The 14391-nt window shown below is 40.1% G+C and overlaps 1 protein-coding gene and 1 long non-coding RNA gene across 8 annotated transcripts in view; one reads left to right on the top strand and one right to left on the bottom strand.

The window, feature by feature from the left end:
• Positions 1–287: 287 nt before the first annotated feature.
• The window catches only part of LOC131120871 (sodium- and chloride-dependent GABA transporter 2-like), a 37113-nt gene continuing 23009 nt past the window's right edge, over positions 288–14391 (bottom strand). For all 7 annotated transcript variants that reach the window (XM_058065260.1, XM_058065261.1, XM_058065262.1 and 4 more), the window contains 14 exons: positions 13176–13366; positions 12483–12617; positions 11325–11465; positions 11042–11126; positions 10834–10966; positions 10618–10752; positions 9685–9788; positions 6708–6832; positions 6487–6599; positions 5406–5543; positions 4102–4204; positions 3925–4025; positions 2578–2748; positions 288–2495 (listed from right to left, as the gene is read on the bottom strand). In XM_058065260.1, the coding sequence (XP_057921243.1) occupies positions 2388–2495; positions 2578–2748; positions 3925–4025; positions 4102–4204; positions 5406–5543; positions 6487–6599; positions 6708–6832; positions 9685–9788; positions 10618–10752; positions 10834–10966; positions 11042–11126; positions 11325–11465; positions 12483–12617; positions 13176–13362 (1779 nt within the window). In that variant the 5' untranslated portion in view covers positions 13363–13366 and the 3' untranslated portion in view covers positions 288–2387. The remainder of the gene's footprint in view (positions 2496–2577; positions 2749–3924; positions 4026–4101; positions 4205–5405; positions 5544–6486; positions 6600–6707; positions 6833–9684; positions 9789–10617; positions 10753–10833; positions 10967–11041; positions 11127–11324; positions 11466–12482; positions 12618–13175; positions 13367–14391) is intronic.
• Positions 9217–12286, top strand: LOC131120964 (uncharacterized). The gene is made up of 3 exons (XR_009127511.1): positions 9217–9271; positions 10555–10762; positions 10842–12286. It is a non-coding gene; the product is annotated as an uncharacterized LOC131120964 (long non-coding RNA).

The raw sequence follows: 14391 nt of genomic DNA, 5'->3' as shown, positions 1-14391 counted from the left end.
GATGGCTGTTTTTTGGCAGACTTATTAGTCATAACTTATTGAAATACAACTAATATTATGGTTACATTACATTACCTTAACATTGCAAGAGGTCTTGAAGTCAGCCATGACACATCCCACATGATAGAGTGAAATAAAAGTCATCCTCCCATTCTGTGTGGAAGTGGTAATTTTTAAAAATACTAATATTAAAATTAAATGGCTGCTGTTAGACAACACAGTGGTAATTCAAAAACCCGGCGACTATAGGACTCTTAAAGGACATTGATGAATAACAATGAGTAAAAACAACAACAAAAACACACTTCCTTTCCAGCCCTTTTATTTATTTAGGTTTTATATCACAGCACTGTTGTGTTATACAAAGATCACGCGTGTCAATTAAATGCAAAAATTATACAAAAACTCCACAAATCAGTTGAATCTTTATAAAAACAAGACGGTAACAACTGTGTAACAATAAAACTACGTCAAAGAGATAAATCCATTTAATGGTTACAAATATATCCTCTCTGACTCTTGGCATCCAAAAGTTTGCACCATGAAATGTCGCTATGTTTTCCATTCATCACGTCTTCCACGTTAGCTGAATGATTGTCAGGGTCATGGGGATGTTGACTGTAGAAATGCCTCGACTTAGTAATGACTCTATTAAAAAAGGTTGCATATCTAAATATTACCTCCTGCAAGGCAATGATCTCCCCTGTCATTTTTTTTCCCAAACTAATTCAAACATTTCTCATTGAAAAATGTCCGAGATTTCACCTAAAAAATACAATGATATGATGATTTGCAGGAAGTTTGTATCTATGAAGATTTACTGTACATTTGGTGAGGATTTAAGAGCCTTGGTGTCGGTCTGGACTCCACGGAGTGCTGATGCATTTACCTCATCAAGGAACTCATGTGCTTGGTTGTGTTTCTTAGCAGGACTTTGATTTTGTCACTTAAGCAATACTGCACTGACGCCAACATAAGATAATATGTTATCCCCAATATTGTTTTTTTTTTTGTGGGTTATTGGATCACTTAAGGGAGGGGTTTTTAAAGTGTGGCAAAGACTGGGGCCTCCTAGGTTCTTCGTCATGTCAAACAAACAAACAGGCGCTTATATTTTTGTAATGGGCAACGTGCGTCTTTTGTACTTTTTGCTGGTGTCAGGTTTGGACAAAATGTCTTTTTTTCGGATGTCACACTTGCAGGGGTCACATGTGTGCACCGTATTTTCGGATATTTCGTACGTGCTCCATAAGTGTTGAGTAAGTCGGTAGTGTGTGAGAATGAATCATTAATTCATTCATTCATTGAATAGAGGTGCTGGAGCCTATCCCAGCTGTCTTCAGGCGAGAGGCGGGGCACACCCTGGACTGGTGGCCAGCCAATCACAGGGCACATATAGACAAACAACCATTCACACTCACATTCATACCTATGGACAATTTGGAGTCGCCAATTAACCTAGCATGTTTTTGGAACGTGGGAGGAAACCGGAGCACCCGGAGAAAACCCACACATGCACGGGGAGATGGCCGAGGGTGGGATTGAACTCGGGTCTCCTAGCTGTGAGGTCTGCACGCTAACCACTCGACCGCCGTGCAGCGGTCAATCGTACAAAAACCTTGGGTATATTGTATCTGTATTTATCAAAGTATATTTGTTTTTTCTTTATTTTTCTCAAGCTGCCCTGCTCCCCCCCTGAAGTCCTCGTGTCATCTGCCTCACACTTCAAATTCACCAGCCTTAAGCAATAATCCAATACGTGTGTTAAATAGTGCAAAATGTTTAGTTTCTCAGTGAATAATGGAAGAACCGGAGCTTTTTAAGGCACTTTTTGCCAAAGTGGTTGATAAAAATCAACAATTGGTGTGGACCCAACACAAGTTTTTTTGCTTTAGTCAACACTCAAGTATGTAGTAGTAGCTTACAGATGATCTGTATGGCTTCATTGGCACCTACACAAAGACACAAACAACAACAACACAAAACAGAAAATGACTCCCATCTTAAATTTGATCATAAAATGAAAAAGTTGATTCACGCAGTTAGAAGTGCAATTTTGAGCTACGGAATTGTGCTACCAAGAACAACAAAAGTTGACTGTGACGTTAAAATCTAATTTATGATTACTGGTCTGCTGACTTCAGTGGTAAAATAGAACCATTTAATTCTTGGCCCGTTTTTTCTTCCATTCATGTAAACCATCAAATATTGGAGTATATGGACCAAATGGAGTACTGGACCAAACCAGATGTACGTACTTTGTGTGTCCTTGACTTGAAGAGGTGGGGGTCCATTGAGGTTGTGCTTTGGTGTTGTTAAATCATTCAAGATAGTCAAGATAATTAAAGTGTTTGTGTTGTGCCTCACGGTGTTTCCGCTTATCCCTCTCACACTATGGCATCTGATTTGGGCGCCATGTTGTGCAGTTCAAGCGCTTTCTTGTCCGATTTGCACAAGGGGAGATCTTCCGATGGAGTGCAAAGGTTGGCCACCCGCTAACAAGAAAAAAGGCCAGGTTTTACTATAGTAGAACATAAAAATAAACAAAAAACTAACCACAAGGTGGATCCATATTACCTGTCGAAGTGTCCCGGAAGTGGTGCTGATGTTGTAGACCATCCAGAAAGGAACATTGAGCGTGGAGGACAGCGTGAACCACCAGCCAAGAGTGTAACCCCACCATGGATACTCAATGGTGTTGTTGAACTTCAGTGGTTGGTACTTCACCAAGGAGAAGAGAAATGTTCCCTGAAAGCATCCGTGACAAAGAATGGCTGTAATTTAGTGTGTAATAACAGTATCCCATAAAAACATGCACAGTTAAGGTTAAATGATTCATGCGTGTGAATATTCTCATTCATCCAAGTCATTGTATCTTCAGGGCATTGAATCGATCGCAGCTAGAGATGGCTTCTCAACCCCCCTCAAAAATTATTTGACTGATTTATTTGAGTCAAAACATAAAAAATGGGATAAAAAATAGTTGAAACCTGCTTGCTGCTATTTAGTCAAGCTAACTTAAGAATTGGGCTGCACGGTGAGCTAGTGGTTAGCTTGCAGACCTCACAGCGAGGAGACCTGAGTTCAATCCCACCCTCGGCCATCTCTGTGTGGAGTTTGCATGTTTTCCCCGGGTACTCCGGTTCGTACTCCGGTTTCCTCCCACATGCTAGGTTAATTAGCGACTCCAAATTGTCCATAGGTATGAATGTGAGTGTGAATGGTTGTTTGTCAATATGTGGCCTGTGATTGGCTGGCCACCAGTCCAGGGTGTATAGCTGGGATAGGCTCCAGCTAGGCGGTAGAAAATGAATGAATAAATGATTTATTTGAGTCAAAAATAAAAATGGGACAAAAAACACAAGACTGTATGTGTAAGTTCAAACCTGCTTGCCGCTATTTAGTCAAGCTAACTTAAGAATTGGGCTGCACGCTGGATGAGTGGTTAGCACGCAGACCTCACAGCTAGGAGACCTGAGTTCAATCCCACCCTCGGCCATCTCTGTGTGGAGTTTGCATGTTTTCTCCACATTCCAAAAACATGCTAGGTTAATTAGCGACTCCAAATTGTCCATAGGTATGAATGTGAGTGTGAATGGTTGTTTGTCTATATGTGCCCTGTGATTGGCTGGCCACCAGTCCAGGGTGTACCCCGCCTCTCGCCCGAAGACAGCTGGGATAGGCTCCAGCACCCCCGCAACCCTCGTGAGGATAAGCGGTAGAAAATGAATGAATTAATGAATAACTTAATAAAATGGAGTACACTACTAGAATGTAACCAGCAGAGGCGCTGTTGATTCAGGCTCAACTACAGCTACATTATTCATGCATTTTAACAGGAGGCACCGAAACAAGAGCAAAGTTAATCTTGCATCATGTTTTGAGTCAACCATTATTCTCTCCAGCCAAAGGAAGTTTACTTACCATGCAGACAACCGGAGTGACGTATTTCAAGCAGTATTTGATCAGGCTCAACGGTCTGTAACCAATCATGTCCTCAATGTTGTCATAAAAGCGATCTGCTCCTGTATGTTGGAGACACACTGGTGAGGACGTTTGCACCGAGAATGAAGGACGCGTTGAAAAGTGCAATGTACTGACCGTACACCCATCCAATGCACACAGACTGGAGTAGGGCAAAGAGAAGTAGCGTCATACCACTGCAGGCGTAGTAGTCAAACAGCTGGAAGATGTACAATCCACCCTGTGTGTGTGCAACAAGATGTACAGTATATTTACAATACTGGAAGTCAATAGCCTCACTCCTTCGGGCCCTTCCCAAAAACTAATCTATTAAACTAATCCCCCCCGCCGCCTTTAAACAAGTCAATGTGCTTTGGAATGACATAAACATGCCAAATATTAACTCCTTCAATCCCGTCCATTTTAGATGATTGTGACTGATTTTTCAAAGCACACAAAATATTGGGTTTTACGTAAAAAACCTGCAGTTTTGTGATTAATTATCAGTCAAAAACATAAAACACTGAAGACAAGTTCTAGGTTTGATATTGTTATTAGATTCGATGAAAAGGTTTCCTCCCATTATGTGTGGAAGTGGTAAGTTTTTAGCTTCTTACTTTGTCCTTCCATCACACTCTGTTGGAAACCCTTTAGTTTAGAATAAATACATTTTAGGCTAGTTAGCATGCTATATATGGTCATTAGCTTTTCAACACAACACAAGGGGATCGATAAAATACACACATAGGATTACACTTATTACCTTATTATCATCTGTTCCGTATTTATTTATTGTTATTGTATTTTCTTATTTTTCTTATCTCTTCTATATTGCCTTGTTTGTTTTATTTTGAAATGATTATATTTATCAATCTGTCTAATAACAATGTCACTGTGGCTTCGTTAACATGGAGGTGGCATCATGTAAATGGAAGATTGTTGGTGCTTTTTGGAGGTTTTTTTACAGGTGGAATAGTTACTTACCATTACGTTCATGACTTAGCTGCCTCTTTTTAGCTGTTTTTATATCTTTAGAATGAACAGAAAAGAGAAAGACATGTGTTCATGTCTCACATAAGCATTTTCTAATTTCAAATAAAGTGCACTTTTCTTTTAATGTTTTAAAATGACTCCAGCCTGAAGTATAGTACATCAGATACTTCAGATACTAAACATCATTATCAAACATCAATAGTGACACCACAGGAAAAGGAAAGGTGAGATATTTTGCCACTAGGAAAAAATAGCACCATCTAGTGGAAAAGTATAAAAATGATACCCTTTTAGTTAGTCCAAATGGAAATATTGCATTAGTTGAATTAAGATGAATATTTTCAATGCTTTTCAAATGGACCTTTTTCTTTTGAGGAACAAATGTGTTGTTGTATGTGTATCTCAACAACTAGCACATTAGCACAAAATGTCTTAAGTGGGGATCTTACTTCAGTGACCATTACGAGGCCGATGAGGAAGCAGAAAATACTGATGATGAGCAGGAGGAGTTTGCGGCGATGGCCGACGTGGAAGAAAGAAGGCTTCAGGTCACAAATCGCCGTTGCGAGGGCTTCCAGACCTACAAACTGATGTACAGCAGACATGTTTGGGTCACATCTTGCTCACATCAAATTACACCAGTGGTTCAATCCCCTCTGTTGACATCTAGTTCAATACTTGAGTCTTTAATTTGATAAAAAATGGACTTATACTTCCATACATTCATTCATTCATTTTCTACCGCTTATCCTCAAGAGGGGTTGCGAGGGGTGCTGGAGTCTATCCCAGCTGTCTTCGGGCGAGAGGCAGGGTACACCCTGGACTGGTCGCCAGCCAATCACAGGGCACATATAGACAAACAACCATTCACACTCACATTCAAACCTATAGATAGTAGCCAATTAACTTAGCATTTTTGGAATGTGGGAGGAAACCGGAGTACCCGAACATGCAAACTCCACACAGAGATGACCGAGGGTGGGATTGAACTCGGGTCTCCTAGCTGTGAGGTCTGCACGACAACCACTTGACCGCCGTGCAGCCCACTGAGTTCCAAAATCTGTAAAAATGTTGTTGTGCTACTTCAGTAAGCGCTCCCCTTGATTGTAGTCGGACATTACAATACAATTATTTTTTTATTTGGTGACATTTTTTGAGCGACTGCATATTGCTTCCATTTTTTTTCTTTCAGTCAGAAAATACTTATGGTCTTGTGACATGAGTTGCAGGATTAGCCACCATTGACTGCATTCAGAACTGCATTTTATTTATTTAGAAATAATTGAGGGCCGCACGGTGTCCGGTGCTGGCCACACAATCAGGAGACCTGGGTTCGAATCTCCGTTTAGGCAAGTGTGCATGATCTCTGATTGCAGGTACTGCGGGTTTTCTCCCACATTCCAACTCAAGAATTAGTTAAGAATATAAGTGTGAATAGTCGTTTGTGACCCTAGTGAGGATAAAAATATAAAAACAAATACATAAAATATAAATAAAAATAAAACAAAAAGTGTTATCAAAGTGCAGAACCTCACTGTCCAGTCCCAGCAGGATGATCATAATGAAAAAGAAGATGGCCCAAATCTGAGGAAAGGGCATCATGGCCACCGCTCGAGGGTATGCGATGAAAGCCAGGCCAGGTCCTGCACTCACACAGCAGTGGAACATTCATGGAACATGTTGACACACATGAACAAAAATACTGAAGATGCTGTGATGTACGGTGACGTAGTACACTTAAGATGTCATACCTGATTCGGCTACTTTGGATATTTCTGTGTTCTGCTCATAAGCCATGAATCCAAGAACTGAGAAGATGGCAAAGCCGGCCACAAAACTGGTGCCGCTGTTCAGGAGGCACAAGTAGACACAGTCCCTGAAAATAACGACAAAATATATAATATGTACATTGTGTGTACAGTAGTAGCAGCAGCTATGAATCCAGCAGAGGGCGCTGTCTCACAAGTCACTTCACTCAACATTTTCCAGCAGGAAGATGCTTTGACAAAACTTAATGTTGTGTGACTGCATGTTTTGTAAGTACAATACTGTAAAAGTGAATGTAAAATCCACTTGGTAGCTGTGATAGTCTGGTTAAATTTTTTCAGGCTTATTTTTGTCGGCTCTTCTGAAATTCACATCTAGTATGTCAGAGTTAGCATCGTTTATTTTGATACAGAAGGGGCAGTTTTATTTGGAAAATAAAAGTTGTGCCCTTCATCAATTTTGACACATTTTAGGACAAAGTTGAAAGAGAGAATATGAATTTATTAACTTCTCCTCCGGTTAGAGCTACAGAGGGAACAGAAACAGTTTGTTGTCAAGGTTTGTAATTAGCTAATTTGCTATTTGCTAATGTTTAACCATAACGCTACATGTTATTTTTGGTGTTATTTTATTCACAGTACTGCTCATATTGCACTAAGCAGACCGACCCTGCTCCATGCTGCAGTGAGTTTCACTTCCTGTTCTATGGTTATCATCACATTTTTCCTCTTTACCGTCATTCTGTGGTGGCATGCCAAACAAAACAACCGTGGTCATCTACACCACGTACTGTACTGTGTCGTTATATATTTCCTGATTAGTACAAGGAAAATTGTTTATCGTTGTTTATGTTTTAAAAATTGCCCCACCCACTCTATATTAGCCAATTAGAGGTACTTACTGTTAAGATAACATGATCATATTTAACTATTTATCTGTACAAACCCATGTACAGTAGGAGTTGCTGGCACCAGCATTGTTTAAGCGCGAGTAAAAGACGTTGAAAAAATGTTATCTGCAGTCCCCCCTTGCCTCTCACGCCCCCACCCAGGGGAGTCCGCCCTCCGAGTTGAGAAGCACTGCTCTACAGCATTTCCTCATCTGTGTTTTTTTTTTTCTTTCCTCAGCCAAATTAGATAAAATGTTTGCCTTGTTCTGCTCTGCTGCAACAATAACAAACCCCCAGAAAAAACACAAAGCTGTTTCAGTTGGACATGATGCATAAATCAGAATAAAACGCAAGCTCTATTCAAGCGGAACTGGGAATAAAGCACATTCGTGGGTAGATATTATTGGTCTTGTTTGTGTTTTCTGTGTGTGGTTTTTGGCTGCGTTCCCTTCCTAAACGGCTTGTCGTTTTCCACCGTTTCCTCAGCGGGTTTGTGTTGCTTCTGGAGTCAGTCAACTTTGACAAAATAGGTCACGTTCTGTGTACACGGCTCCCCCGCAGTATGCTCCTGCTCCTTTGGGTTTGTGCAATGTTTACTTAAACAGGAATAAAGCATGTTTATATTTAGGGCTTTAGAAAGTTGCATGGCAGTAAAAAGGTAAATACATTAGGGGTTGACACAAAACTGAACTTGAGTGATCCTGGAGAAGAGTCTCGTAGGAGTCACAATGTTTGATAAAACTCTTATAGGCTGTGTTCGAAACCGCATACTAACTACTACATACATGCCTGTACTAGCCAAACTCCGTACTGCATACCCAATCCATCAGACAGTATGCAAAGTGTTTACACTACAGCGTACTACATGATAACCCACAATGCATTGAGCTCCTACCCGAGCCAAAATCGACAGGCTGAAGCTGATTTCACTTTAGCTCTAAACTCTTTAAATACATAACTTTATTGAGATTTTTTTGGCAAGAAAGTGGCCGTTTCGATCCCGAGTGTGCCATTTATTTGTCTAAATACAGTAAAGTCTTGTTATAGCGATATTGTCGGGAGTCGGAAAAAATATCGATATAACCGGACTGTCGATATAGCCGATCCTGCGCCGAACTGCATTAAAAGTGGGCAATAATGCACTCGACATTGTTCCATAGTATAGAACAATGTCGAGCAGCTTAAATCAATCTTTGCTTAAGGATTTCAATACCAAAAAAGAACACGGCGAACGGCTGCTTCCAGTCAACTTTATTTTTCACACTTCCACCACCAGAGCGCAGCACACACACCGATTCCCGCACTTCCTGGTTCACAGGTCATGCTCAACCCGCCCCACATAGCTGGCCAAACACATGCCTGCAACAGAAGAACCAACTGCGTTTGTGGTTTCTCTTGTGTGTATAGAATAAAAAGATATCTGAATACAACACAATTAAATACATGTATTTGTACGCTTGTGTCTTCGTTGGAATAGGTGTGTATGCTATGTCAGTTGGTTCTTCTCTTGCAGGCATGTGTTTGGCCAGCTATGTGGGGCGGGTTGAGCATGACCTGTGAACCAGGAAGTGCGGGAATCGGTGTGTGTGCTGCGCTCTGGTGGTGGAAGTGTGAAAAATAAAGTTGACTGGAAGCAGCCGTTCGCCGTGTTCTTTTTTGGTATTGAAATCCTTAAGCAAAGATTGATTTAAGCTGCTTTTGTATCGATATAAGCAGACCAAATTGGCTGGCGGGAGATGAAAAGGGCATCGTAGTAACCGGATTATCATAATAACCGGGTATTGTACTAACGGAACTAATTATATCATAAAAGACTAGAAATTTGCCGGGAAATGAAAATAGTATCGTAATAAGCAGTAATTCGTTATAACCGATATCGATATAACGAGACTTTACTGTTTACAACCGTTTATAATTTTGTTCTGATGAATTCTGCAGAAATTTAAGCCAGTCGAAGTGAGCAACGCACTTTCGGTTATTTTCACAAAATAAACCGACGATTCTACTTGGATTTGAGACTTATAATGAAAAACTCCTCCCACTGGTACTGGTAACGCTTCATGCCAACTTACTTGTAGCAATTATTGTTGTACTTGTTGTAACTGCCAAGTGCCACCAGGCAGCCGATGCAAATAGCGTAGGAATAAAATATTTGCGTGCCGGCGTCCATCCAGACCTGTAAGACACATGAATGACATTGTGACACGTGAACGCCCCTGCGGTGTGCACAAGCGTGGAAGCTCAGTGGAAAGTTTGACGCTGGTGTCTGTGAAAAAGGCGTCATGTTTGTTTGTTTGGTAATGTTTGACTGCAAAGCAATCAATCATCATCAGGAGTTGCAAAGCAACACCTGTGCAAAGTGGGAACAGATGAGTGACCAATACTCTCAGTGACTTCTCTTTGTTTGGAATAAAAATAATGAAAACGAAAAAAAAAAATAATAATAAATAAATAAAAAATATATATAAATAATAATATTATATATATATATATACATATACATATATATATATATATATATATATATACATATACATATATATATACATATACATATATATATATACATACATTTTTACCCGCCTCAAGCTGGGATAGGCTCCAGCATCACCGTGCCCCTTGTGAGGACAAGCGGTACAGAAAAATTCATGGAATTTATTCCAATTTTATCATGTTTATTACATTTTAATGTTATTTTGTACTGATTTTTCCATTATTATTTATTAATTTTCCTTAGCAATACTCAAGGGTTAGAATGTAATTATTTTTTATTTTCTTTTGAGGACAGGACAGAATCATTTAAAATATGTGAAAATGGTATTTAAAACCCTAAATAAGAAGTAAAATAACAAAACCATTAAAATAAATTATTAATTAATAAGAACTATTATAAGAATGAAAATTTTACTCGCAATTGACAGAAGGCTCCATCATTTCAACAGATAAACATGACTTCAAATGAGGGAAGGATCCGGAGTTCCGAGTGAGGCTCATACAGTACGTACCTGTGGATCGCTCAGGCGGGACGGGTCTGGGTAAAGGTAAAACTTGATGCCATCTAAGGCCCCGGGCAGCGTCAGCCCACGGACCAGCAACACGGCGAGCATCAGATATGGAAATGTGGCGGTGAAGTACACAACCTGCATAAATGTGAGGATGAATTATCAGATTCCATATACTGTGCTTGCACAGAAATATAGACAATAATTAATACGCTTTACCTTCCCAGTGGACTTGACTCCTTTCCACACACAAAAGTAACAGATGATCCAAGACAAGAGAAGACAAAGAACCAGCTCCCATCGCATTCCTCCCAACTCAGTGACACTTCCCGTCAAGTTCAGTACTCTCCTCCTGTGCATCACATATCCGCTGATATTCCACACACTGAAAAATGTTTTTGTGTGTTTTTGCATGATTTGTACTTACTCCCAAAACTCCCTCACAGGTGATGTTGCGTTTTCTGCCACTGTCCAGTTGAGAAGACGTCTCTGACTGAACTCCACGCACGACTCTGTTGAAAAAACAGGTCAGCATAAACACTCAGTACACTCCGACTGCAGGGATTGCTCACGTGCCTCGGCAGGTGCTGCTGTTTTGGGTAGCAGCAAGACTACACTCTTTTTGTGGAGCATTAAAAGTTTATGGCAGTGTGTTGTAACCACCAAAACACGAACACTAGGACCGCTTGTATGTATTTTTTTTTTATTACCAGTGTTCCAGTTGTTTCTGCAGCTTGCCCATGGAAGTTCAGCGCTGAAGGAAGAGAAGAGATACAAGAAGGCCCATGCCAGTATGATGATGTAATAGATGCTGGAGTATAAGACCACCACTTGACTTCCATAGCCTATCCCTAAGAGAGGAAAAATGAAGATAAAAAATATTCATTCATTCATTTTCTACTGCTTATCCTCACAAGAGAGCCTATCTCAGCCGTCTTCGGGCGAGAGGCGGGGCACACCCTGGACTGGTCGCCAGCCAAACTCAAACACACGGCATCACACCATTTATAAACAATGTGTTCTCAAATCCACAAACATGACATTTTGCTTTAAAAAGACACTTTAACATGAAAATCTATATAATTACATTCATTCATTTTCTACCGCTTATCCTCACAAGGGTTGCGGGGGTGCTGGAGCCTATCTCAGCTGGACTCCCTGGACTGGTGGCCAGCCAATCACAGGGCACATATAGACAAACAACCATTCACACTCACATTCATACCTATGGACAATTTGGAGTAGCATGTTTTTGGAATGTGGGAGGAAACCGGAGTACCCGGGAAAACCCAAACATACATCTAGAGATGCTAAAATTATATGCATTATTTCCACTTCATTGTAATAATATTTTATGTGAAATGCATTATCATTGGCATTAATAGCAAGAAATATAAGTACAGTATATAAGCTGTCTATGTGAAGAATGGAGGGACTCATTCAAGCACATGCACACGCTTACAGTAGGCAAAATGTGACCATTGTAACTCATGTTTATGTCCTTTGATGAGTCCTCTGCAGTGACACGTTAACCACAAAAACAAACATGTGCTTTTGTGAATTCTGGGAAAAGTCTTTTGCAAGTATTTGTATGTATCTTGTGTGTAAATAAACAACACAAGAAGTGTTGATAGAACTTCTCTGCAATATTTGAAGTGCAGGTGTGATAGTTCTCCAGTTCTGAGGTCTATTCATTTCATATTTATCGCCTGGCTGGACATTTGAATGTAACAAGCATCAACTAGAAAATGCATGTGATGTTTCCCTGACACAAGAAAAAAACCTCTCCGACAGTGTAAATGAGAACAATGCTATCTAAAACAGGATGTTTGGACCTGATGAAAATGCTTTGGTGTTCTTAATATTACCTCCAAAGAGGGGACAAATTTTCTTCCAGCAGGTAATGGAGCCCTGTTTGGTGTACTGGCCCAGAGCCGTCTCCAGCAGAAACAGAGGGATGCCGCAGGTGAAGAGGAAGAGTACATAAGGGATGAAGAACACACCTGCAAAAAAGGAGGGTTATTATAGTTTTACAAATATATATATAGCATCATTTACAGTGTATAAGCCGCTATTTTTTCTTACGCCTTGAACCCTGTGCAGCAGTAGTTCCCACACCACAGCCATGCAGCGCCTACGCCTGCACAGTTCAAAAACATAAACCTTTTTCTCATAATTAACCTAAAATATTGAACATAATTCATTATAATTCATTGTTTAGTTAATTTTATAGTAATTTCCGGTCAAAAATGTATATTTTGCATGGGATTGGACACCAATATTAACAAAATCTTCAGGATTAAAGACTCCTAATCATCAAATTTTATTTGTTTATATAATGCACACAGAACAATGAACAACTTCACCATGAGACATTCAGGTGCACTTGTAATTGTAAGAGTTGTGCGCTAATTGTTTTTCATTTTTATTCATGTACTTGCCGTACCCCTGGGGGTACGTGTACCCCACTTTGGGAACCTAAGCTGTCCAATGATGTGACTAGGGTGCAGTTTCAGGAAGTAGTGATGTGTAGTTGATATAAAAGTATTTTTTCAACTCACCCCCTCCATTTTTGTAGCACAGGTAGGGAAACCTCCACACGTTTCCAAGTCCAATGATTTGTCCCGCAACGGCTAAGAGGAACTCGATTTTGCTGGACCATTGTCCTCTGGCCACCAGCACTGGTCCAGATGGAGCTGTGCCTATGCTCGACTTGAACTTGACCTCTGGGTCAAAGGGCTTATCCATGACACTGGAACAAGATGGCCAAGGATTAGCATGGAACAAAGAAACAGTACATACAGTACACAAGTATTGGGACAGTGAGTTGTTACAATTTTGCCTTTATACACCACCAGCTCTGGCTATTGGTCTGATCTACGTTTTATTCATGAGTGGTCAGCATCCAGTACCGCTGCTGGATGTTCAAATGTCATTTGAGGTTGGTGTGAAAGTCATGCATGTTAGACTTGCTGTTGTTTATGGCGAACAGGAGGGACTAAGAGGGGCGGCTTTTGGAAAAACTGTCTGGGATTTAATGAGTTAATGTGTGCAATATACTTGTTAATAAATGCTCATGTGGTCAGAGAGAGCTACATTCTCCGCTTATCCTCACAAGGGTCGCAGGGGGTGCTGGAGCCTGTCCCAGCTGTCACTTTAAATAATAATTAAAGTAAAAAAAAAAAAACTTGTTATGTATCAAATTAGTTGTCACGTTTTGGAAATAAGAGCGTGAGTACATAAGTACAATATTTATTTGGGCTTCACCTGCTATTTTCTCATCATATAATTTCTAAATAAAGTTTTAAGTCAGGACATTGTCAAAATTAAAACCCAACATATTTTTCAACAATACTTGTTTTGCAGTATTGTATATTACCTTACAACTACTGTAGCATACTAGTACTAGAATGTGAAAGAAAAGGGGTCTCGTGACACACAGTGGAGGGCTGCCAGATAAATGAGAATATCCCTCTCTTCCTTGATTTTACATTTCTGTTATGGGCTTTTTTTTTTTGCTGATAATTAGTATTTTTTGTTTGTTTGTCTGGTAGATGTTGGATGAATTCACTAACTCTACACTCGGTTTGATGTCCTGTTTATTGATTATGAAACTTAAATACGTCTCATCTGGCAACGAACGCCACAATGTTTGCGGAAGTAAGATAGCAACATGAAGGCTGGGGCAAGAAAGCCGACGACACACGGTTAGCTAATTTGTAAATATCTGGATTCTATAGGGATGACGAACTCCAAACAAAGGTTATATTATGCAAA

The sequence above is a fragment of the Doryrhamphus excisus genome, chromosome 1 (assembly GCF_030265055.1).
Source record: "Doryrhamphus excisus isolate RoL2022-K1 chromosome 1, RoL_Dexc_1.0, whole genome shotgun sequence".
Classification (NCBI taxonomy): Eukaryota; Metazoa; Chordata; class Actinopteri; order Syngnathiformes; family Syngnathidae; genus Doryrhamphus; species Doryrhamphus excisus.
This window is presented reverse-complemented; position numbering and strand designations above follow the sequence as displayed.